Genomic DNA, 26,652 nt, shown 5'->3' with positions numbered 1-26,652 from the left:
AGCTCGGCTCGATGACATCGGGGTATTTAACACTAGGTGACGCGCGCGCAGCCCGCTCAGTCGCACCAGACCCGCGACGCACGCGCAGCTTCAAAATACAAGGGGTAGCGGATTTATTATTCCCCTATTGTTTTTATACAAGATCTCATTACCTAGGTAGGTGATTACTCCATATGTGAACTATTTACAGAATTTTCACAATATTGTGTAAAAAAAATGCCAATTAAGTGTATTATACACAGATAATCAATAGATATACCATAACAAAAGACGTTACATTTAGTTATTTTTTTGTTTCCAGATATAAGTTCAAAGTAGCTACTACTGAAACCTCCCCGTCATGGGGCACAACTTCACACTATGGGTAAGTGCTAATATAATAATTATTTTTCTTTTACGTGATTTCTTTGAAAGTGTGCAGTGAACCTAGAGTAACCAGTAGGTACATTACATTTCACACATTGCTTAATAATAAGTCAATATTTAAATTTATTTTCTACGAATGGCTAGCTAAATACATATTAACATGATTATGATAAAAAATTAAGGCATCGGTGGCTAGTGATCATAATGATACAGAATTAAAGTTAATGGGATAAGCAATTATTCTTTACAGATTAAGTTTAATGAACTCTAATGTTGACACAAAAATAAAATCGGTAGATACTGTATTGTGGATTAGTTTCAAAAATCCAGATGCTAAGCGTGTAATACCTAACTGTTCTACGTACATCATTTAAATACTGTCCCAAAATTTGCGTCGGTAAATAAGTGTCTCTTTGGCTCATTGTATATGCGCGACATGAATGCCCAGTTATATATAAAGACATATGAGAAAGTTGCAATCACCTGCATGATATGAGGCAGTAGGACACACGTGTTCGGGACCAAGGTCACTAAACCGGGATCAGGATAAACTGGGACTGCACTTAGCGTAAAACCGGTTCATCTCTGTCCTTTGCCGCGAATAATTTTCCAATCATTTTAATTGGCGTCGGTTTTTACCTTTATTCAAATGGAGAAACTCTTCACAGTTTTATTTTAATCATATTCCCATACCTATGCATAAAAATAAATACCGTACAAAAATATTTTACAAAAAAAAAAAACAAAACAGTTTTAACGAGGCCGGCTTCACTTATACACAACCAATGTATTGATGTTTTGTCAAGTGATTATTATTAGTTTGAGAATCTTTTGAGAAGAGATAGCGGTACATAGGCAAATACACTTGAAATATCATCAAAACAACATTACCTAGACTCAAGTACCACATATACACGAGAACAAACTTAGCAAATAACAAACGCCTGTTATTGACAAAGCTCGGCTAACTGTGGTTTAAAAGCGTTCTAACAGCAATGACTAATTTCATGTAAAGTTTGAAGAACCATCGATGTGCATGTTTTATATCCTCGTCGTGAATCATAAGTACTAATTGACCATTGTTTTTATGGATGGCACTTACGATTTCAAGTGATATTGGAGACATCAAATGCTTTAACACTGTCATTTTTTATACTTACGCACGCAAAGCGAGGGAAATTAGCCTTGATCATCGTAAATAAGGGGTAGGAACATCATGTAAGTATTTTCGGGATACTGAATGTAAATTGCCTAGTCCAAAGCTATTACTGTAAATAGCTTAATTATTAAATCAGTTACGAAAACATCCTTTGTTAATTATAAGAAAAATATTTACAATGAATCCTGCAGTGGAAATACCTGGTTGATTGCTTTATTTACGCATTTAGTGAAAATGTAAATAACGAGCAAGTCTTCACGTGCTACTGGTAGGTACTTTAAAGTTAAATATTGCCATTAATATGGCCCTCACTATTTTATATACTTGGGTATGTATGCAATGCACGCACGGGGACGCAGGCGCGTGCGTCGCTCCCTCGGCCTTCATATCAACGCAATGTCAAGTCGTATCACTCTAGTTTCCTACAAGAATACATATTTTTTGTAAACAAACTTTGGGAGAGAAGCAACCTGATTTATTTTAATAAGATAAAACACCAACTCATAATAAATACTCTTTGATAGGAAATCTTATCAACCTAATTTATCGGGGACGTTTGCAAGAGATCGGAACATAAATGCAAATTGAATGCACATATCTTGACCATAAAGTTAATGAGCTGTGGATTTGGACAATAATGCGGCTGGTTCGATTTACAATCATGCGTTAGCACAATATATCGAGTCCAAAAATATTAAAAATATAAGAGGCCGAGTCCTAATCGCCGGCGAAATGTCACGCGAAAACACCTTGGACTGGTTGGGATGATGACGATGACCCCGCGGGTAGCCGAGCCGCTACCTGCCTCTGATGCCTGTATGCAAATTGTGTTGTTTTCCGAACGACTCGAGTCAACGTACCAGAAATCGTTTATTAGTTATTTATTAGATCGATTACCCGAAATACATCACAAAAGTATTAGATAATCATCTATTCCGGTGCTCAACATTTACCTACCTGTTGTATAAAAAATATACTTGTCAAGCAGGATTTAAAGAATTACCGCTGTTTATGTAAAATAGGTAACCTGAATTGAATATATTCTTTCAAGCGACAACGTCATGACTCTTATAAAAATGCTAAAAACGCAACGTTATTATGTTCTTCGTCGAGCTTTCTTCAGAAAGCTTTTTTCGTTGCGTTTTTCGAAGAAGTTTCCTTTAGGAAACTAAACTTCCTCAAGGTCCTTCACGTGGATCCATCTGCTATTCATTGGTAAATTCTTGACATTATTTAAAACCTTTAAAATGTTTAAGCTTTAGTTAGCACAGTTTTACACTCAACTTAATTCGGTCGAAGCGTCAAAAGAAAAAACTTGAGACAATTTACAATCATGTTGATAAAAGATATAAAAAGGAAATGCTTTTTTGCCTCTGGCAGAACACATGTAGATAATAAATTACCCTTACCCAATCATGATTTTTATGTTAAACACGATACTTTAGGCAGAAATACCAAGAAAGCTCATCTAAACAAGTTGCGGCCGTTGACATCGTCATCACAATAAATGTGAATAAATATACAAACTTTCGTGAACCTGTCTCAAGTGTTGATCTTAATTCTCGAGTCTGTCAAGTTATGTAAATTACGCAAAGTCACAGTGCGATATATGATAGAAAGGTCACTGACCTTCCGCCTACACTCCATACATTTTCAGTTTGGGCGCCGCACACAGAAAAACCATTCAATCTCTACTAATAGTTCCTTTGTACTTGATCAATTGATTCGCAAACCACAAAGACATTGTTAGAGTTAACTTTTTGTTAAGACTTTTTACATCGCTACACTTTAACGGTACTATTGTACCTATAAGCTTTAATTTAAATGTCGTCCAATAATTGGCATCTCTTGGCATTGTTATGGGTGACATCAAAGTTTTTTATCATAAAGGTCGACAGCCTCCAATGCCATCTAAGTATTCCATGAATTAAATGCGAAACACGATACGCTGATACGATATTGTCTCTTGTCGAGAATAAAAATTAAGGAAAGACGGACTAAACACAACACCTAACCCTTATTTATTGGTTTACAAGTATACCCATAACCCAATCCTTCAGTGAATTTAATTCGCAAAACCTTTGATCTCTTTTGTTTTATATTTTACTTTAAATGTAATGAATGTGTTTATTGCAGTGCGCTTTAGCGTTAGCGCTATGCGCATACGCTTTTGCGTCTCCTCGAGCGGGCTTCACGTTCGCCAGAAATGCCGTCGAAACGATTCCACAGCACGATCCAATTGCTGCACCGATACGTGCCTCCGTTGAAAGCATACCGTTAAGGTACAATATAATAAGAAATACTTTTTAAATGATGTCTTATCGAACACACAGTTAGTTTGCAGCATTGTATCAATGTATTTGTATCGTAGGAGTGTTCGTGATGAGGGAGATGAAAGACTGCCCCTTCGTGACGCTGTAGAAAAACGGCCGATCTCACTGATGGAACCCGGATCATCATTCAAAATTGTAGAGGTAACTTAATCATTACCAATAAATGAAATAACAATTCCTATAGTCAGATATATTATGTATTTTGTTTTTGCCTTGTTCTCAGGATGCTGAAATCCTTTCATATGACGATGGTTTAGCTGGATTGAAATATTACGGCGCTGCTAATCATCTTAATAAGTAAGCGGATTCAAAATAATATCCATTATAAAAGTACCTAGATTAGAACCAAGGATATCTAAGTTGTCATGCTTAACTTATAATAATGTTTATCTTAATCAAATGTATTTTCCTGGCAGCAGCACCCGCAACGATGAGAGACTGCAGCTAGGAAATGCTAACTTACAAGGTAACTGGTGATTCCGTGAATAATTTCATAAGTATTAGTATTCGCTGCATGTGTGTTCACATTAGTGTGGTTTTCCAGCGATGCAGCAGACAGTGGCGGGTCCCACGGCGCGTCGCTTGGTGGTGTGCTACATGGAATCTTGGGCGGCCTACAGGGCACCGCCGCTGGCGTTCACAGCCGGCCTTGTGCCAAATTCCTGCACACATTTACACTACGCGTTCGCTACTATGCACCCCCATACATACTCTGTTATTCCTAACAATGAGGACTACGATGTCGTTAAAGGTAAAGAAAGTTTTTAATTGCTCTTAGTCATTGCTGTTTTGTTAAGTACAGATTCACTTATGGTACGGCCCTTTCTGAGCAGCATTACCGGCAGTTTTCTCTTCATATTCCTTTAGAAATAAATAGAGAAACTGCGGTACTCAAAAAGGCAAAATAACTGTCCAAAAATAACTTAACTTATGAAAGAAGAAAATATTAAATAACTTTTTATTTTCAGGCGGTTATCGCATAGCTACTGGTCTAAAACGTCGCCTACAAGGTTTGAAAGTGATGATCAGTGTCGGAGGTGAAGGTACCGATCGGTTGTTCAGCGAAATGGTACAGGAACCAGTTAGACGAAGCATGTTCATAGAGAGCGCAGTCAACTTCATGAGGGATCATGATTTCGACGGTTTGGACCTTCATTGGGTTTATCCAGGTACGTTGGTAGACAAAGACCACATATATTTGCCCTTTAAATTTTAAAAGATGACCATTCATGAAATAATGTTATTACATATCTTTTAGGTGAAGACGAGAAGGAAAAGGATCTGCTGACGGCACTACTTTACGAACTCCGGGAAAAGTTTTCGTCATATGGATTCCTACTTTCGACTGTTCTTCCTCCATTTAGGTAAGATCACATATCCCAGCACGAGGACCTATTCATATATTTTTATGTGTTAAGTCCTGTTAATTAATTAAAATTGTTGTAAAAACAAAACAGGTACCAGATAGAAGACGGGTACGATCTGAGTGCAGTGAGCGGAGCAACCGACTACACAGTATTACAGGCATGGGACATGACGCACGGCAAGCGTGAGGAAGCTCCATCCAGGGCTTTGCAGCACAGCGCACTGCATAGAGACCCTGGTGCGGCGGCCAGGGACCAGCGATATGATAACATTGTAAGTAAAACCTAAGACATTACTGATTTTGAACGAAGCTTACTTATGTGTAAGACCACAAAATCTCAACACCAGATAAACGACAGAATATACGTGCTTGTATATTAAAAACTTATTTTTTGTCTTCGCAGGAATTCATGGTGAAGTTCATCCTGCGTAACGGTATGAATGCTGAAAAGTTGGTCCTGGGAGTTCCATTCTTTGGCCGAACTTACACTCTTGCACCGTCAACACTTCCCTCGCCCGGTGCTGCTGTCAGTGGGTGGGGTGATGAAGGAGCCTATACACAGACTAAAGGACTTCTTGCTTTCTTCGAAGTAAGTATTCCATTCTCCTCAACATATCTTTATATATCACATCACAGGGTCACATTTCCATCTGAAGAAAAATCCTGGATATAACCGGTTATTCTCAGAAAGACAGGATATTTACAATGTTTTGGCATTACAGATCTGCATGGCTGAACGTGAAGGCAAAGGACCAACTGGTACTGATGAGGCAGGGAACACATTCGCTGTGTTCGACAACCAGTGGATTACATACGACAATCCAACTACAGTTTTGGAAAAGGTACTTGTCCTGAATGTAGCTAGCTAATCAAATTAATTTCTTATACCTAGTCATGATACTAATATGTGTATTGTTGCCAAACAGATGAAGTTTATAGTAACTACGGGCTTAGCGGGGGCTGCAGCGTGGTCCATTGATATGGATGACTTCAGAGGACTTTGCGGTCAACCTTTCCCAATGCTGAGCGCCATTTCTACTACATTAAACGGTAACAACTCTCAGATTCTGGAATAAATAAAAGATTATATGAAATGAATATATCATTTACTTATTTTATCTTATGTGCAGGTGAGAAAACAACAACAGATCAGTCTTCATTGAAGATAGGATCTTGTGAATCTGAGAATGCATACTTAGCATCGGACGAAGACTCCTGTGCTCACTTCCACTTCTGTACCGGAGGCATCAGTTACAGAATGTCTTGCGAAGATGAACGACTCTACGATCCTTCCACCGGATTCTGCGGGTACTAACATTATATCAAAGAAATAAAATAGCAAAAAAAATAAAGCAACCTTTCTAACTAATCTAATTTCACCAGGCACCAAGACGTTGCAAAATGTATGCCGGGACAGAGTCTCCGAATTAGTGTTGAAGATGCAGCACGTTTCCTATCACAAGCATATGAAAACGATTTCGAGGTGAGCGCTATTCCTCTTGATTGGAGAATTAACTAGGTGCAAAAAGTTAAAAATGTTAAATATTTATGTATTTTTTACAGTGGAATGAACCTATGAAAGACATGATAGCAAGTAAAGACCCAGAGCGTTTGATTGCCGAAATGGATAGCAAGAAAAGTAAGATAAACTGCTATTACAATTTCTGTTTCAACCAAATAGAAATAAATCATATTCATTTAAACTCATTTATTTTATTTTCAGGTAAACAAAGTGACAAGCTTGTGGTCTGCTACATGACAAGTTGGGCCTTCTACCGTCGTGGTGACGGGAAGTTTGTACCAGAGAATGTTGACACCCGACTTTGTACCCACGTGGTATATGCTTATGCCTCACTATCCCCTGACGAGCTCATTGCTAAGGAGTTCGACCCATGGGCTGATGTCACCAACAGTAAGTAAAGTGAAGGCATATAAGGTTGAAGAATTCTTATATCTCTTGTAAAGGTCTCGTAACCAAATTTTATCTTTTTCTCCAGATCTTTATGAAAGAGTCACATCATTAAGAGACGTCAAAGTTATCCTTGGTTTGGGAGGCTGGACAGACTCTGCTGGTGACAAATACTCCAGGCTGGTATCATCAGAGGCAAACCGCAGCAAGTTTATTGAAAAGTTGATACCATTCTTGCGCATGCATAATTTCAAGGGTCTACATTTGGACTGGAACTACCCAGTGTGTTGGCAGAGTAACTGCAAAAAGGGTGCTGTTTCTGATAAAGCTAACTTCGCTAAATTCGTCCAGGTAAATAATATTTCCGTCCTTATAAGTACGTGTGTCAGATTTTACATAATTATAGAAATGACATCTATACTTTCTTTTGTAGGAATTATCTAAAGCTTTACATGGAGCTAATATGGAACTTGGTGTTGCTATTTCTGGATACAAAGAAGTGATCGAATCAGCATACGACCTACCAGTCCTTTCGAAGGCAGCTGATTTCCTCAGCACCATGACATATGATTACCATGGTGGATGGGAGAGGTCTACTGGACATCACACACCACTAGTCCCGTCACAAAGAGATGCACTGGCCTATTATTCCATTGTAAGTGTTTTTGAGAATTTTATCGTCAGGAATTACAGTATTCTCTAGAAGAAAATAATCTTAAAACCAAATGCGTTTTCCAGGAATATGCTGTCAAAGCCTTAATAAGTGGTGGTGCAGATCCCAAGAAACTTCTCCTTGGATTGTCCTTCTACGGTCAGTCATACAGACTGGCGAGCATGAGTGGAGCGAAGGGACCCGGGTCACCTGCTGACGGCCCTGGTGAACCCGGAGAGTTTACCAAACAACCCGGAATGTTAGCTTATTATGAAATATGCTACCGAGGTTAGTAGCACACCGTTTATTAAACTTCACGACTGTGTTTTGTTTAATTTATTGAATACCAAACCATTCAGGAGATGTTTAATAATATTTTGATGTTTTTCTTCTTATATTTAGTAAAGAACTTGAGATGGAAGACGGCTAGACAGGAAAATGCTGGGCCTTACACCTACTCCGACAATCAGTGGGTGGGATACGATGACCCCAAGTCTATCACTGAAAAGGTTTGTTGTACAACAAACACATTTTTTATTGCTTCCACAAACTAACCGTTGCATTTCAATGGTTACGCACTTAATGCTATTCAATTAAAATCCAAACCGCAATTTGAACTCAATTAAGGTCACCTTTTTTATTGGTTCAAAATAACTTGGTATGACACATCACTTAAGTGTTAGCTCCCGTTTAGTCATCATAACAAATTGCAATTTATTGGAACGTAATATCGGATTCTTTTCCTTTTCACACACACCTATAAAAAAGCATAGCATACTTATTCTGGTTTCCTTGTGTAGGTTGAATGGGCCTTACGGCAAGGTATGGGCGGTGTTACCGCATGGGCCATAGATTTGGACGACTTCAGCAACCGTTGCTGTGCGGAACCATCTCCCCTGCTTCGTGCAGCTGGTCGTGCTCTCGGCAGAAGTGTACCTTCGCCACCGACAGCTGCTTGCGAGAGACCACCTGAACCTGTTACGCCTTCACCGCCTACTACTACCACTGTTGAGTCTGATGGTGAGTTCGACACACATAATAATATTATTCATGTAAAAACTTGGATGGATGTTTAGTATACCCTTCACGCACAAATATTAATTTTGATGAAACTGCAGTATTATAACTGCTGATGGTAGTTACTTTGAAATGCGGGCAAAACCACGGTTAACATATCAAGACAAAAACCACGTTATACTTACTAACTTCCGTCTTCTAGGATCTCTCGGCGGTGGCAGCCACGATCACCACCACCATGAGCAAACGTCCACCACTTGGCCGGGTTGGAACCCATCCAGCACAACTCCGAGCACCCAACAGACTTGGTGGCCCGCAGCTACCACTCCTATGACTACCACCACTTCTACTACTACTACGAAACGTCCTACCACTACCACTAAGCGTCCTACTACCACTAAAAAGCCTCCTGCTGATTCTGGTACGTTAACATGCCAATTAATTAACATGCTAATTAATTAGTCCGTGTCGTTAAAAGGTACGGGTAGTTACTGCATCTGCAGATACATTTTCTTTGCGGTATGTAGTGATGCAACACTTAGTAAATGGCAACTCTTCGAATCTGAAGAATTATTTTAGCCGAAAGTTTGAGTAAACAATTAAAAGAGATATATCTTTAAATACCAAATGGGAGACCAAGAATGCTCCAACAACTTTTATAATACCTGTTCTTGGAGCATAAAATATCTATTGAACATATAATCTAATGATGTTTCATGCCAGGTACCCTAGAAGGATCATCCTGCAACGCAGGCGAGTACCACGCAGCATCAGGCGACTGCGAGGGCTACCTGCAGTGCGAGGGCGGCGCGTGGCGCAAGCACCGCTGCGCCCCCGGCCTGCACTGGGCGGCCGCTGTCAACAGATGTGATTGGCCTAGCTTTGCTAAGTGCACTGGTATGTTGTTAGGACTTTCATTTTTAGGGAAACTTCTAACGACTTCCAGAGGGTAGCTATTAACTCTGACTAGCTGTTCTCCACTATATTATAAGAACAAAAATCCGTTTAACCCCTGCATGGTTGCATTTTTTAAATTCATCGTCTTCATCCTCCTGCCCTTATCCCAATTATATTTGGGTTCAGCGCAGCATGTTGTCTCATTGGAAATCCAAGCTCTCCTTTCTGCCGTCATCTCGCAAGTAACATTCTTGCTTACCATATCGACTTTATTTGTATTTTTTAGGGTTCCGGACCTCAAAAGGAAAAAACGGAACCCTTATAGGATCACTTTGTTGTCTGTCTGTCTGTCTGTCTGTCTGTCTGTCTGTCTGTCTGTCTGTCAAGACCCTTTATCTCAAGAACGCGTGGACGTGCCAAGCTGAAATTCACATGAAATACTCAGGTCTATTGTCCCTTTAAGCTGCGAAAATATCAAACTTCTAAGCCAAGCCAATCAAAAGTTACAGCCGATTATGTCGATATTTTCAACAAATTTTCGACACTCACAAAGGAATCAAAACCTACAGGATACTTCCCGTAAACTCAGAATCTTGAAATTTAGCATGAAGCATTGTCATATAATGCAAATATAGGAAAAATTGCGAAAATCACATTTTTTTAGTCATATAATATAATAAAAATATTTTAATAAAATTAAACTTATTACCTTATTTCTCACGAACGAATAAAGGTATCAAATTGAAATTTTTACCAAATATCTAGGTCTATTGTCCCTTTAAGCAGTGAAAAAATCAAACTTCTAAGTTAATGCGATCAAAAGATATAGCAGTTATACCGACACCTTAGACGAATTTCCGTCACACGCTAGGGAATCAAAACCTACAAGGTACTTCCCATGAACTCAGAATCTTGAAATTCGGCACGAAGCAACGTTATATAGTACAGATAAAGGAAAAATTGCGAAAATGATAAATTTGAAGTTACATGAAATATTAAAATATTATTTTTGCTTACATGATATAAAATATTTTTTTTATAATTTTATAAACTTCCTACCTACCCTTTTTCACATGAACGCGTAGAGATATTAAAGTTGAAATTAATATCAAACACTTCTTAAATCTAATTGCCTCTAAACTGTGAAAAATTCTAAATCATTCAAAGGTCATTGGGCACCTTAGTATGGAAACCATACCCACGGCGGACACGAACGAAATATAGCACAGTATAATGACATAACACAGTATAATGGCTCTGATTTACTATGGCATTAGTCGTATCAATGTGAACCATGGGAATCTAGAGAAAATCAGGTTTAAACATCAAATATTTTCCTCATTTCAATGGGGAATTTAAACGACCAAGTTTGATTTGAGAAATAATTTCTTTGTAGTGAAAGAGTATACTCACCGTTTATTTCCATTGTCATCAGGTCAGGATCTGATGATGGAAATCCTTAGAAATCGAGGGCAACTATCAGAAATTGTAGGCATGCATAGGATTAAAACTTTATTCTCAGATGTATGTCTGATGATACTATCAAACAGTGAAGGTTTAGAGCTTACCTGATGATGGAGACGTGAGAAAGTCGAGAGATCTCCTCAACAGTATGTTTTAGGTACGTTAACAGTTTTCTTGTTGTTTTTAGAAGTTGTTTTTTTTTTGTTGAAAAAGTATTTATTTTTAACTTTTGTGAAAAGTTCTCGTCAATACGAATAAAATAAGCCCAAACACGTGAGAGTTGCAACATATCGCTCAGGAGTTCCCTCGACTTTCTGTGGTCTCCATAATCAAATCAGCTCCAAACCTTCACTGTTTACCAGTACCCTCAAAAATACACTCACATGTCTGGTTTTGACTTGGTGCGTGCCTACAATATTCAAGAGTTGCCCTCGATTTCTCAGGTTTCCAGATCCTCATCAGAACCTGGTCTTGGATCCTGGATCCTGGTTCTGTGTGAAAAGTCTTTAGCAATAATAACTAGCATTGCAAACTGTACAATCCTCTGAAACTGCTTGTCTTTTATATTTTTTAAATGACATTCGTCTTCATGGAATTTTAATAAAATATTTATATTCAAAGAAACGTCATACATGGCCTACTATTTTAGTTATATTATAAAACTAGCTGTTGCCCGCAACTTCGTCTGCGTAGGCAATATAGAATAGTCAAAATACTACTTATCCCGTAGGTGCATTCTTTCACGTGACAGTATAATTAGGATTAGCACTTAGCAGTCGCATAGATTCATTGATCAAGGTTGTGTTGTGGATGTGACCATTTATCTAAACAAAAGAAGTAAAGTTTGTGACGTTGTGAATATCTCTGGATCTAGTCAGCCAATTTGGAAAATTATTACGTATGGTGCGTAAGTAATTTTCACAGGAAACAGTTATAATCTATGTCTATATGCTTTGAGTCTGACAAAGCTGTCATTTGTACATTTTCTGCAGCTGCTGCGACTAATCAGAAGCCAGAAAGTCTGTCAGTTTCACCATGGATATCGTCTTGTGTAGTGAGACTGGACTGAAGATAGGTAGATAGGTAGTCGCTCCAAGCAAAATATTGGTACTCAAACAGATTCGGTGACTGGAAGGCAATACCAACATAGTTGGGGAATAGCTGGATGGATGATAAAATGAGTCATCATCATCAGCAGGCGCATAGGGTAGGATAGTTTCACTACTGGGGAGAAACACTTGTATGACGGGGATTTTCTGTGCACTTACTCACTATGGTAAGGCTGACCCCACATTAGGCGTGCGCGATCCTCGGGCTTGTGAGTAGCGCGGGCGTCGCGAGCACGCTGCACGAACGTCGCGTTTTGCTGCCCTGCGGCATGTGTGAAGAGTGCAAGCGACGCGCTCGCGGCGAGCACGCGGCGCTCGAGTTGCGTTCTTACCCCTTCGCCCGCTATCCCCGCCGCCCGCTAAACGCCTTAGCAGTTAAACGTCAAGGAGAGCAGCGCGTGCGCGCCGCGAGCGCGCTGTAGGTAAATGCCGCAGGGCAGCAAAACGCGACGCACGCGCGGCGCCCGCGCTACTCACACGCCCGAGGATCGCGCCTAATGTGGGGGAGGCCTAAGCCGGGACTCCACCGAAATGTTTGCATTAGTTCACGAATAGACAAAATGTACGTATCTGTGAGAGTCCACTTCATGTGTTCGTACTTGAAACCTGCAGCTTTGCCAAGATTTTCAAAATGTACGCTTGCAATTTGTCATTTCTTGGTGGAGCCAGCAAATCGAAAGAAACATAAGTGTTGTATACTGTGCGTCACTACCGCACACCGGGAAAATTTCGCTCTTGCGGAGGACGTTTATATACCATATTTTGTGTCACACAGGACGACAGTAAGTATCCACCGAAACACTTTCAAAGATCTGATGAACGAACAAATCAGACCTAACTTGGTCACCTGGGGCCAATCAGAGCTCTATGAAGCGATAATACGCTTTGGCTCCTACTGTTATTGTGGTTTCTGAAAATTTATTCACCTCATTCAACGATGAATGTAATTCTGATGGTACTATTAAGAACACTTGCTTAGCGCAGAAGCTGACGTTGGCAGGTCGACTCTTTTGACTTCTCGAATAGGATACCATTGGTTTTTGTGTAATGCACACCTGCAATGCATGCTGGATTAGGATAGGATACAGGTGGATAGGATTTGCAACAGAAAACAATTCTGTCTTTGTGATTGAATGACATCAAACGTAGTTTTATATAAAAGGTGTTTTTTTAGACTTGGCTCGGGTCTTACTGAGACTGTTCGTAATCGTGACCAGTGTATTTGCGATCAGAAGTTGAAAGTAAGCATGTCTCTGGTATGCGACGCGCAATTTGTACGTTTTCAGACTCATAAAGCATTTTACGTGTGTATGGTATTAAATCGAGAAAGCTCCCATTTCTTATCTGCACTTTGTATCTGGGCTTGTTCTTAAAGCTACAGAATCCTACATTACATACCTACCTCACGCTTAGCAGCGCTTGCGAGAGACAGATCCTCCTTTCTTCTAGGATTAAGTTTACATATTTTGCATCAGAAAAAATAATTAAGGTCTACTTAATACTACTCACTCAAAGTAATTTGTTTTAAGGCCACCACAGTGGAAGATAAGCTAAACTATGTTTATGAAAACATCCTGATATGAACTCCATCTGTAACTTTAAATGATAATTAATTGTTATACTAAAGTCATCATTTTTGACATAATGTTCAAAAAATAATTTAGATGGCACCGTTTTAAATTTGGCTGAGAACTATTAATTTTCCTTTCATCAAGGTAATAATTATAATTGGATTTTGATGTGGCACGGCAAACTGACAAACACTATTGAAATGTCTATCGAAAAATTACACTACGTGTTAAAATATGGTGAATTACGGAAAATACACAACTCCATCTGTTGAAATAATAATCCTCTATAAAGAATGTGTGGTAATTTATTGTCATTTACCACCTCGCTCCTTTGACAAATTTTATGTATTTTATTTAACACAGATTACCACAGATGGAGCTACTTTAACCTTGGCTAAACAAAATTTTCATATTTTTTTTTCTTCCGAAGTTACTTATGAAGGTGTGATTTTCTGTGTAAAGGTTAATAATAGGTCGATCAGCTAATATAAGTACAACATTCAAATGTACAGTTTTGACAAACAGATTACGTGTCGTAATATTTTACATCTTGAATTCACAAAATTAATCATATCTTTTGATAGAGTGAATCGATTTCGATGAAACAAAAACTAAGTAATACCCCAAGTTACGCAGAATGTTTGTATATAAGCATTTTCTGCATTGAATTCGTAGATTTTACGTGAATCCCGAACGAACAAACAGATAAACAGATAAACAGACAAACAGACAAACAGACAAACAGACAAAAATGACAAAAATGATGGAAATGGGTTCTGTTAGTTATCCTTTAACATGCTGGCTATTTTTTTTGTCAATTTCTTCAATGTACAAAAATTACTTTTCTACAGATTTATTATATGTATAGATAAAAAATATCAACTATTTTGACTCTCACGAAATTACTATAACTATGATTGTTCTAAACTGAACGGTTTGAGCGAGTCTCACTTTTTATCTATACAGGATTTGTACGGAACCCTCGGTGCACGAGCCCGACTCGCACTTGGCCGGTTTTATTTAATTATTGAGGGTAAATAGTAAAACTTGCCATTAATTAAGTACTTAGGCTGTGTAATGACTGCCTGAGTGGCTTGATTACTTAATGTAATAAATCTTTCAGAAACCGCAAGCAGCGCCGCGAGTACAGCGACAACGACACTGCAACCAATAGCGTCGCGTCCTCCGCCTAGGCCTACTACCACCACTACAACTACTACTACTACTACCACTACAACGAGGCGTCCTACTATGAAACCTACCACAACGCCAGCTCAATCTGGTAAATATCTGTCAATCATCATAAGTCAACCCATTCCAATGAAAAGTTGCAAAATGCCAAATATTGGAGGAGTCACTCTTGAAATTAATTGAAGGAAACAAGACGCATAGAAAAACAAATAATGCTGCTTCTTGATTTCTGACACTTACGCGAATATTAGACATTGAGCTTCAATCAAAACCTACTTCAAGCCGCTGAAGAAGATTAGTCAATTCTTACCACCTGTCAAGTGTCACATACCTCTACAAGATGCGGGTGTATACAAGCTTGAATGTGATTGTGGTCTCTCTTACATAGGCCAAACTAAAAGAAGCATAGGGACCCGCGTAAAAGAACACATCGCCGATGTCAAACACCGCCGTTCCAGACAGTCAGCAGTTTGTGAACACACACTAGACAAGGCCCAGCATTACATCAGATTTGATAAACCACAAGTCCTTGCAAAAGAAAACCGATTCCTACCTAGGATGATTCGCGAGGCTATTGAAATTAAAAAACATCCAAATTTCAATAGAGAAGATGGCTGGGTCATACCACCTGCTTGGAATCCCATCATAGAAACTATTAAATCAAAATCCAAGCCTACAACTGCTCGACCTAAGGATACAGTTAGCTCGTTTTGCGTGAATCGGATTGTCAATAATAATTAACAAAATGTAGGGTAGCTGTTTGTAACTAATATATCAAGACGACCAACACCTTAGTCTGCCCGTGACCATGGATGCTGTAAAGGATCCGAAACGTCGGGATTAAATAATATAATATAACCGCGATAAAATCCGTAAAAGTAGTTTTATTTAAATGCTGCTTCTACTAAAATTGAAAAAAAAATGCCTATGTTTCTAGTAGTCCCAAAAAAATAAAAAAGCAAGGGTTTACTTACAATTTTCTATATCCACAGACTCAAGCCCCTCAGACGGGAAGCCATGTGTTGGTGAACAATACAACCCAGTCCCTGGTGATTGTAACGCCTACCTCCATTGCGACGGCAGCGTCTGGCACATGCAGCACTGCGCTCCTGGCTTGCACTGGAGCAACAGCCAGAAGCATTGTGATTGGCCTAAATACGCTAAATGCGAAGGTAAGAAGATATTCATGTTCGTTGAAATATAAAATTGTTGTCAGAGTTATGGACCCTGATGGGCACTGCAGCTATGATCTTTGCTTGTACTACGATGTATTATTACCTAATAACTAATAATTTTTGTGATAGTGCCAAAATCAACGACAGCAGCTCCAAAGCCAACTCGACCAAGCAAACCTCCAACTACAACCACCACAACAACAACGACAACGAAAGGTACTTAATTTTTTTTATAAGCTCCTTAATCTTTCTAACAATTCTAAAAAAATAGGTTTATTTACTCATTTATTTTATCAGCTCCAGCATCTGGGTCACCAACTGAAGACGGAGCATGCGGTGGCAACGATATGCATGCGCCCGCCCAGACTTGCGACTCGTACTTGTTGTGTGTTGGCGGCCGCTGGCGCAAGCAACTGTGTCCACCTGGCCTCCACTGGGATAGGAGGACCCGAAGATGTGATTGGGTCGAATTCGCTATGTGTGAAGGTAAAGAGACACTATTAATGATCTATTGAAACAGTTGACGCTTTTAATACGTTTCACGTAAAACAATCGCGTCGCTTGTTGAACATAATGAATTACAATTACATGCATATGTATATGAAAAAGTTTTTTTTTTTAATATTGAAACATATAAAAATATAGAGTATAGTTATATTTTAATTTCACCCACATACTTTTACACCAAAAATTAATTATGTACCCTCTTTCAAACAGTGGGCAAACCATCCAAGTCACCGCTGCCACCGACGACCACCACTACCACTACAACTACTACTACCACCACGACCACCAGACGTCCCATCACACCCAGACCCACTCGGCCTACAACCACTAAGAAACCTCTCGCTGATGAAGCTCAAGTGCCTGGAAAGGTAAGATTTTTTAAATGTAATCAAAAAAATTATCTTTGTGTAAGACAGTCTTGTGCACTAGTCAATTTACTTTGTTCACTTATCTGAAATATCTCATCAATATCAGTAATTTCTCGAAATTCAAAATGTTTTATATTTTGTGCAATGCATAACCTTATCGTTAGTTGCTTCTTCTTGGAATGCTGTACCTTTAAATGTTTCCCTTCTCCCGTAACATATATTATATATACATACGTATATAGTATACTACCTTTGATTTCTTCCACACTTATCAGCTTCACGTCATAATCTCTTTTTAAAGGGTTGCACCACAGGCACGTACCACGCTCATCCAAAATGTGAGAAGTTCTACGTGTGCGTGAACGGAGTGCTCATCGCTCAGAGCTGCGCCCCCGGCCTCGTGTGGCGGCCTGACCGCTCCCAGTGCGACTTCCCTTCCGCATCATCTTGTTCCGACAAGAGGCAGAGCGACTCTCATGACACGGACTCGAGTTCACAGTCTACTGTCATGCAGCAGCTCAATGAAGCACCTCCTAGTAAGTAAAACGAAAAAGATTCTTCTCTTCTACTTTCTTCTTCATGTCCTGTTCTTTATTTATTTCGAGACACCGCAATATATTTTTTGCTTCTGTTTCTAATGTCACACGTCACTAACATTCACTCTCTTTTAAGTCATGTCGTCTTTCAGACAATCTATCCATTTTCCTTTACCTATCCTTCTCCAGCCATCCAGACCTTACTTTACCTGTTCTTATTACACATACCCGTAGCTGGGAAACGTTGTCTTCATATTTTCTCCTTTAAATAATTAAGCATTTCTTATAAAATTATTCGTCATCCTTTAATTCTACAGAATACTGTGAGAGTGGTGCATACGCTCCGTTGCCGTCAGACTGCACGCGTTACTTGCACTGCTTGTTTGGCACATTCCAAGAGTTTGCCTGCAGTGCTGGTTTACATTGGAATCAGGTAATTTTGACACATGTCTACTATGTACCTAAAGGTTATTTTAAGTTTATAAGTACTTGGGTGTAACAAATAATTTATTATTTACAGGAGAAACAAATTTGCGACTGGCCTAAGAATGCTAAGTGTAAACGCAAATCAAGTCCGCCTACCACCACCACCACCACTACTACTACTACATCGACAACTACTCCCCAACCTCTTGAAGCGGATGATATTGCAGTCGTAGTGCCGGAACATGAACATATCCATGAGCACATACATGAGCATCCTCAGCCCACACCAGTGAAACCAATGGCTTTACCGTCAAGCGGAACACAACCCGACATTAGCTCCAAACCAGCTCTCCTAAACTGTAGGTTTTGTTGACAATACCAAAGACTTATAAATAAAGTAATTTAACTGCACAAAATGTTCTTTTTCTACGCACAATACATTGACGTCAATTATTTTTCAGCTCGTTATAAACTGGTGTGTTACTACACCAATTGGTCATGGTACCGCCCCGGGATCGGCAAGTATAGTCCAGAGGATATCGACCCAAGTCTTTGCACGCATATCGTGTATGGATTTGCTGTTCTCGGCGATGATGGTCTTATTATGGCCCATGACTCTTGGTCGGATTATGACAATGGTGAGTTTCATTAACAGAACAAAAATAGTACTCAGATCTGTTAGAATTGTGTTGCTAATGTTTGATTTCTTTCAGGTTTCTATGAAAAGGTTGTGGCATACAAACGTTACGGTATCAAGGTGTCTCTAGCTATTGGCGGTTGGAATGACTCAGCAGGTGACAAGTACTCCAAGTTGGTCAATGACCCGGCAGCTCGCGCCCGATTTGTCACACACGTAGTGCAATTCCTCGAGAAATACGGTTTCGATGGATTAGACCTCGACTGGGAATACCCCAAGTGTTGGCAGGTGAGAATATTTATCTAACAAGTACCTTCACCGATTTCAAAACTACTACTTAAATCATCTAAGTATTATCATTAGACAGAATTGTTTCAATAATCACAAAGCATGCAAGCCTTATTCTCATTCGTGGGCAATTTAATGTAATCAAGGTCTCAGAAAAATAACTCAATGCTGCAATAAATTAGATATTGTTATATTTCAGGTTGATTGCTCAAAGGGCCCAGATTCCGACAAAGAAGGTTTCGCTGATCTAGTACTTGAACTATCAGCTGTGTTCAAGCCTAAAGGTCTGCTTCTTTCTGCGGCCGTATCTCCTAACAAGAAGGTTATAGACGCTGGTTACGATGTACCCGTACTGGCTCGCCATCTCGACTGGATCGCCGTCATGACGTATGACTACCACGGACAATGGGACAAGAGAACTGGACATGTTGCACCTTTGTACTATCACCCTGAGGATGGCACTACTTACTTCAATGCGGTAAGAATCATCAATGTATTCCAAATATTTCATTCGCGCTATCATTCGTGATAAAGAGACAAAAAATGTTTTTTATCTTTAACTATTTGATTTTGTTTTATTTCAGAACTACACAATCCATTACTGGATGGCCAAGGGAGCACCAGCGAATAAACTTGTCATGGGTATGCCGATGTACGGTCAAACGTTCACTTTGGGCGAAGGCAATGATTCGCCACAATATCTCAGTGCATACAATGAGGCTACTGGCTTGAACGCCCCAGCTTCAGCGGGAGGCGAAGCCGGCGAATATACTAGGGCTAAAGGCTTCTTGTCTTATTATGAGGTATGGACAAAAAGGATAATATTCTGCGAAAGCATGAAATCCATCAGTACCATACAATTAATTTGTTTTTGCTTTCTTATCCTTAGATTTGCGACCGCATCAGATACAATGGATGGAAGGTTGTTAAGGATCCTCAGCAGCGTATGGGTCCTTACGCCTACAAGGGCAACCAGTGGGTTTCGTTCGACGACGTTGAAATTATAAAGAAGAAAGTCAACTTCATTAAATCCCTCGACCTCGGCGGTGGTATGGTCTGGGCTCTTGATCTTGACGATTTCAGAAATAGGTAAATATCCTTCAGAAACTCCGATTATATGTTTTATTTAAATGTAAAAGATATTGAAAATATTTATAATAAATTGTTTTCTAGATGTGGTCAAGGAAAGCATCCACTAGTGAACGCAATCAAGAACGGTTTACTGGATCCTAATGTTGAAGAAGAAACAATATTATCTGACCAAATTATCGAGCCTCCTAATGAAATAGATGAAGGATCTGATGAGGATGACATTCAAGTAAAGCCTATCGCCAAACCGACGCAGAGACCGACACAGAGACCAACGCCAAGACCGACGCAGTTGACCACTCAAGTACAACCAGTTGTCACCACTACTAAAAAACCCGTCACTACCATCAGTACTGCTCTGGAAGACCGTTACAAGGTCGTCTGCTACTACACTAATTGGGCTTGGTACAGGTAATTAGTGCAGACAATTACGTACTTTAAATACAGAGTTTGAATTCTTCAAATAACTCCTTTCTTATTTACTTTGTATTCATAAAACATTTATGTTTCCAGACCGGGTCCCGGAAAGTTCACACCAAGCGACATTGATCCATCGCTTTGCACCCATATTGTGTACGCTTTTGCTGTCCTCGACACTAAGCGACTCGTGATCAAACCACATGACATCTGGTTGGATGTCGAAAACAGTAAGTTACTCATTGAAACTACCTACACCTTTACTTTGAGCTTTTTATTGGTAGAACACAAAAAGAATGAAGTAGAAAAAAAAAAAACAGAAATATGAAACGTCTTTAAGCATTGCATTCTTACCGATTTTTCAAGACAATGTCATGAATATTTTTATTCCATTTTTAGAATTCTACGAAAAGGTAGTGGCACTTAAAGAAAAGGGTGTTAAAGTAGTCCTTGGATTGGGTGGATGGGATGACTCGGCAAGTGACAAGTATTCACGAATGGTGAACAGTGTTGCAGCACGAAGAAAGTTCGTTATCCACGCTATCGATTTCATTGAACAATACGAATTCGATGGATTAGACCTCGACTGGGAATACCCTAAGTGCTGGCAAGTGAGTGTGACGAATATTCACATGTTTTATCACCAACGCGGCAACGGATAGAAAAAGCAGGATAATTTATGACGTATACCAATGTTCTAGGTAAATTGCGAGAAAGGCCCAAGCTCCGACAAGCAGGGTTTTGCAAGTCTCGTCAAGGAACTCCGAGCTGCCTTCAAGCCTCGTGGCTTATCCCTTTCAGCAGCCGTCTCCGGCAGTAAACGAGTTATTGACGCTGGTAAGTAACCTAAACTACATACATTACACATATTTAAAGTAGATATGATAGTAGGACATGCAAATATCTTCATGTATTTGTAAATTGCTCGCCAAGTACCTATACCCATATTTTTTTCATAGGCTACGATGTTGCCACGCTGTCTAAGAATCTGGACTGGATTTCACTAATGTCATACGATTACCATGGTCAATGGGACAAGAAGACCGGACACGTATCACCAATGTACGCTAGCGAAGGAGATGATGACAAAACTTTGAATACGGTTAGTAAAAAATACTCTAATTAAGTAAAAAAAGACCTGATAATTTAAGACTTTCAAATCAATATGAACCATTTTTGTCCTTCCAGAACTTCACCGTACACTACTGGATTAACAAGGGAGCGTCGCCTGAGAAACTTATTTTGGGTGTTCCTTTCTACGGTCAATCATTTTCTCTGGAAGAGAACGCTGGCTCCGGCCTCGGAGCACCTGCCTACGCGGGCGGAGAGGCTGGCGATGAGACCAGAGCTAGAGGCTTCTTGTCCTTCTATGAAGTAAGTTTTTATATTTTACACATACTTAATGCTACATGTAAACTCAAATGAGTACATTATTCACATAATAGAATCTAAATAGGTGAAATCGTATTGTGAATGTATTTACTTACCAATGACTGTAGACTAGCCAGCGTAGGTAATCATCAGCATTATTAACTGCAACATTGTTAACACAATCAACAGCTATTTAACTTACTACATAAAACATGTACCAATATTTTCCAGATTTGTGACCGCATTAGAGTGAGCGGCTGGAAGGTGACTCGTGACCCGGGGGGCCGCATGGGTCCTTACGCCAGCTTTGAAGACCAATGGGTTTCGTTCGATGATGACTTCATGGTGCGTCACAAAGCGGAATATGTCCGTTCTATGGGACTTGGAGGCAGCATGGCATGGTCTCTGGACCTTGATGACTTCAGTGGCAGAAACTGCGGCTGTGGAAAGTCACCGCTTCTGGCTACCATTAATCATGTGCTGCGTGGCCTTGAGGCGCCGCCGAGATGTTCGCTAGAAGAACGTAAGTCTCTAACATGATTGACGCTCAATTTGGATTTTTATTATGGTCCATTGTCCGTTGACCATTGAAATCATTATTTTAATGATCCAAAATCCTGTTAAATGTGTTAATATGTTTTTCCTTAACAGTACAACCCGATAATGCAGAAGTAGATACAGACGTGTCAGTCGTGCCAATCGTGACACCTGAATCTGAAGTTGTTGAACCAGACGACATCCCAGTCGTATCACCAGTTGAAGAAGTTGACACTGATACCAATATCGACACTGACACCGACACCGACACCATTACAGGCACAGATTTAGACACCGATAACAATGTAAGTTTTCTTTACACAACTGAATCTGACCAGTTTAAGCTTCAAAATGACAGTTATAATAATCTTACCTTCGTTCTCCAGGGCCCAAGTCTTGCAGGAACCTCTTGCACTGGAAACGTTTTCAAGGCTGACGAAAATAAGTGCAGCAAATATTACTTGTGTCTCAACGGTCAATGGATGGAACTGGAGTGCCCTTCACCTCTACACTGGAATAAGGTATATTTAGAAAATATTCATACAACATACAACGGAGTTAATTTTCACAAATTAATCAATGTGTTCTTCAATCAATAGAACCACTGCGACTGGCCAGAAAAGGCTCATTGCAAAACAAAGGCTGCGTTGCGACTAACGGGAATTGAACCCGAAGAGATCCAAGACGACAAACCTATTGTTGGATGCTACTTCACCAATTGGGCTTTCTACAGGTAATTTCACTAAAAATATAGATTGAAGATAACTCGTTAAGGTCACCGCTAAATTATTAATCATGTTTCTACCTCAGGCCTGGCAAGGGAAGTTTCGGACCGGAGCAAGTAGACCCAACCGCCTGCACACACATCATCTACGCATGGGCTTATCTGGATGGCAATACCTTTAATTTGGTACCTGGAAACAAAGAGTTAGATTTGGAAAATGGTATGTAATTCTACAAAGGTTCAAACAATACATGTCTTGTTTAGGTTCTAAAAACAGATTTACATAATGTTTTTCATCCAGATTTCTACGGCAAGTTGACTCAATTGCGCCAAACAGGAGTAAAAGTGATTATTGGCGCTGGAGGCCTCAAAGACTCTGAAGGTAGAAAATGGAACAAAATGGTATCAAGTCCACAAAACAGAAAGACCTTTGTGGATTCAGTGCTGAAATTCTTGCAAAGATGGCACTTTGACGGTGTTCAGATTGCTTGGCAATATCCGGGATGTAAACAAGTAAGCTTATCGTTCAACGTTAACAGTATTTCTATAACTCATTGCTACTACTATAATAACAGGTCACTAACTCTATTATTTTATTACAGACTCCTTGCACAAATGCTACAGTCGACTACAAAGAAAGGGACAACTTTGCCAAACTCCTTTTAGAGTTATCACGGACTATACGTCCTCAAGGTCTGGAGCTGTCAGCCATGGTGGCGGCTTCACCAGAAATTGCTCAATCAGCATACAAGCCTCACATACTAGCGTCAGAGTTAGATTGGGTGTCGATAGCAGCTAATGACTATTACGCGTTCTCTACTGGAAAGACTGCGCATTTGGTACCACTTGAATCAAGTTCCACTAAAGGAGTCAGTAGTATGGTAAGTGATCCTGAAACATAAATTTTTATATTGCCGTTACATGAAACAAGTGGCTGTCTATCAGTTTGTGTGAGTAGTACCTAATTGTTTCTAAAAGCAGCTAGCTCGGCAATCCCTTCTCATTGACAAAGTTATGTAGCGAACACTCCCTATAATAAGGGAGGACCTTAATATAAATTCCTTAATTTTCTACTCACACTGATACATCTGAACACAAAATACAGTAGGTAATTTTGCATACTTAGGTACTGCATTACGACATTGAATAACAAATCGGTCTTTTCTTGCAGAATTCTTCCCTCACATACTGGACGAGCATCATGCCACCACGTCAGGTAGTCCTGGGCCTGCCGGCGTACGCGCGTTCGTACAGCCTGCGCAGCGCCACCAGCGCCGCACTCGGTGCGCCCGTCACCGGCCCAGGCGAGCCCGGGCCCTACACTCGCGTGCCTGGCTTCTTGGCCTACTACGAGGTTAGTACAAACTGAAGAAGGGAACAATTTGCTTACATACCCATGTGAGAATGAGATTGGTGCAAAAAAATCTAACTTCTTTACTCATTTGCTTCTCTCTTGAAACGTTACGTTCAAGGCCACCGGAAAAAGTATAGGAAAGATAAGTATTCATAGCAAACCGTCGCGCCACAGCGCACATGCAGATAAGAATGATAGCAACTCACTTCACAATATCTCATGTAAAGTGATATTGCATGAAGACGTGGGTTCTGGTGCTGTAGACCGTGAAACCGCATTCGATAAGTTTCGATAGCACAGACGTAAATGATCAAAATGTATTTCAGTCAAAAATGTTTCAAAGTTGGATAGCAAGCTAAAGTTCCCATTCCCTTGACATAGAATTTTCTTGTCTTGCACGCAATCCCACCAAGATTTGCGCCACATTACACGATGCACGCAGAATTTGTCGAAATCAATTTAAAAGTGTTTAAACAATGATTAATTGATGACAGGTGGCAGACGATTTAGCAACACGGACTTCTGAGGGTACATACAGCGTGCTCGGCAAGCAGTGGGCGTCGTACCTCAGCCCGTTGGACGTGGGTCGTGCCAGCGCGGCGGCCCGGCACGCGGGGGCCCGCGGCGCCGCGCTGTGGGCGCTGGACCTGGACGCGCGGGGGCCCTGCGCCCTGCTCAGCGCCCTGCGCCGCGCACTCACCGAGCCCGACCTGCCGCTCGACATGTGCCCCGCCGCCTGAACCACTAACTACCATCAATCACACTCACCCACAACCATCATTACTAAGATCGGTGACTTTTTTGTAAAAAGAACCGATTGATCATGAGACTGTTCCGTGGGTGCTTATTTGCATAAGACTTAATTTAGTTAAAATTAACGTATTTACTCGACCGCTCTAGCTCTAGACCGGTGATGTTAAGATATTGTGATATTTTTGTGCCGTAGGCCTATCGCTTACGCAGTTGAGTACAGCAACTGATCTTTTTAATTCCTTGATTTTTACTTGACCATCAGGGCAATTAAACGATTTATTCGTAATACGATTAAGTAAGAGTGCAAGGAATTGTTATTATGTATGTCTTACCTTAAAATTAGTGTACAAAGATCCCTGGCCAATTAATTATCAATAAACTTTTAGAAAAAACAGTATGTACCTCGTTGAATACGCATTAGTGTCGCGTAGTTACCAAAACTGTATACTCCTTACTACGAATAGATTAAATAATACTACGATTCATGACTGAGCGATAAAAAAATAAAATATAAGTATTTGAAATTGATCTTTCACTATCCTATTCTAAATCCTACCACCCCACCCTCTGCCTTTTACCCATGACTATAACACTTAATTGAGAGTGTCCAGAACAAAATTCTACTTCCACATTCATTGTAATCATTGGTGATACATGGTTATAGGAATTTAGTAGATTTTCGCAAACAACCTTATACTGGAAATTAGATGATTAAACTGAAAATAAGAGGGGAGATAACCAGTCCTGGATTTATGAATAGGCCGTATAGGCCGCGGCCTAGGGGCGGCAGATTTCAGAAGATAGAAAAAAAAAGAAGTAAAAAATATAGGTCCCCTTGGCAGAATTTACAACAAATATGGAAAATAATTATTTGTAAGGTTTGTATATGGGGCGGCGGAAATAGACCCTACACTCATTAAAAACATAAATCCGGCACTGGAGATAGCTTAGACCCGAGAGAAGGACATAGGATAGTTTTTGTCACCACATAATATTTGCTACCTGTACCTATCTGGGTGCGGAAAACGTATATTCGTGCGGAACGGGTGAAACTTCATGAAACAAGTGGAGCGAAAATTGTTTCCTAAGTATAAAATCAGATCCGGGTCGAAAAATCAAACCAAGTTATTTTGCATTCGAATATTATCTTTTTTTATATAACCAGGTTCCTAAGTAGCGTAAAAAAGTACCGAATCATTGTTTTGTAGCGATTTTATAGATAGGGTCGTACCTCTAAGTATTACACAATACATAACACGATTGCAATGAGCGGACGCTTTGTGAACTTTGAGCTCGGTGGGCCAGCGACTTTTTCATTCTATTGAATATTTAAGAATCTATTAGATGACGGTTAGGTTCAAAGTCCAAACTCCAGCGACTCTTCGTCATTGTGTTTTTAGTCATCTAAAAATATAGATTATAGTAAGCCTACAACA

General features: G+C 39.9%; 1 protein-coding gene across 3 annotated transcripts; it reads left to right on the top strand.

The window, feature by feature from the left end:
• LOC110369951 (probable chitinase 10) lies at positions 1-25,740 on the top strand. Of its 3 annotated transcripts, none has more exons than XM_064036172.1 (52): positions 2-156; positions 302-364; positions 3,662-3,807; positions 3,897-3,999; positions 4,082-4,155; positions 4,278-4,324; positions 4,403-4,609; positions 4,827-5,027; positions 5,117-5,222; positions 5,316-5,496; positions 5,628-5,813; positions 5,947-6,066; positions 6,151-6,274; positions 6,355-6,532; positions 6,608-6,707; positions 6,788-6,863; positions 6,948-7,136; positions 7,222-7,484; positions 7,567-7,788; positions 7,872-8,073; positions 8,188-8,294; positions 8,586-8,805; positions 9,005-9,223; positions 9,526-9,699; positions 14,967-15,125; positions 16,027-16,206; positions 16,339-16,425; positions 16,507-16,695; positions 16,927-17,084; positions 17,386-17,620; positions 17,938-18,053; positions 18,141-18,405; positions 18,508-18,684; positions 18,760-18,971; positions 19,171-19,449; positions 19,556-19,774; positions 19,861-20,060; positions 20,145-20,471; positions 20,574-20,707; positions 20,877-21,088; positions 21,179-21,314; positions 21,437-21,579; positions 21,666-21,851; positions 22,080-22,371; positions 22,500-22,690; positions 22,772-22,906; positions 22,985-23,118; positions 23,196-23,329; positions 23,411-23,622; positions 23,712-23,990; positions 24,281-24,463; positions 24,958-25,740. In XM_064036172.1, exons 2-52 carry the CDS (start codon positions 341-343, stop codon positions 25,201-25,203), a joined length of 8,889 nt encoding a protein of 2,962 aa, XP_063892242.1. In that variant the 5' UTR covers positions 2-156; positions 302-340; the 3' UTR covers positions 25,204-25,740. The 3 variants fall into 3 exon arrangements, with proteins under 3 accessions (XP_063892240.1, XP_063892242.1, XP_063892241.1); XM_064036171.1 differs by having other exon boundaries at positions 4,275-4,324; XM_064036170.1 differs by having other exon boundaries at positions 1-156; positions 4,275-4,324; positions 6,788-7,136.
• Positions 25,741-26,652: the final 912 nt, after the last annotated feature.

The sequence above is a fragment of the Helicoverpa armigera genome, chromosome 9, assembly GCF_030705265.1.
Source record: "Helicoverpa armigera isolate CAAS_96S chromosome 9, ASM3070526v1, whole genome shotgun sequence".
Classification (NCBI taxonomy): Eukaryota; Metazoa; Arthropoda; class Insecta; order Lepidoptera; family Noctuidae; genus Helicoverpa; species Helicoverpa armigera.
Note: the sequence above shows the minus strand (reverse complement) of the source record. Positions and strands in the feature narration are given on the sequence as shown.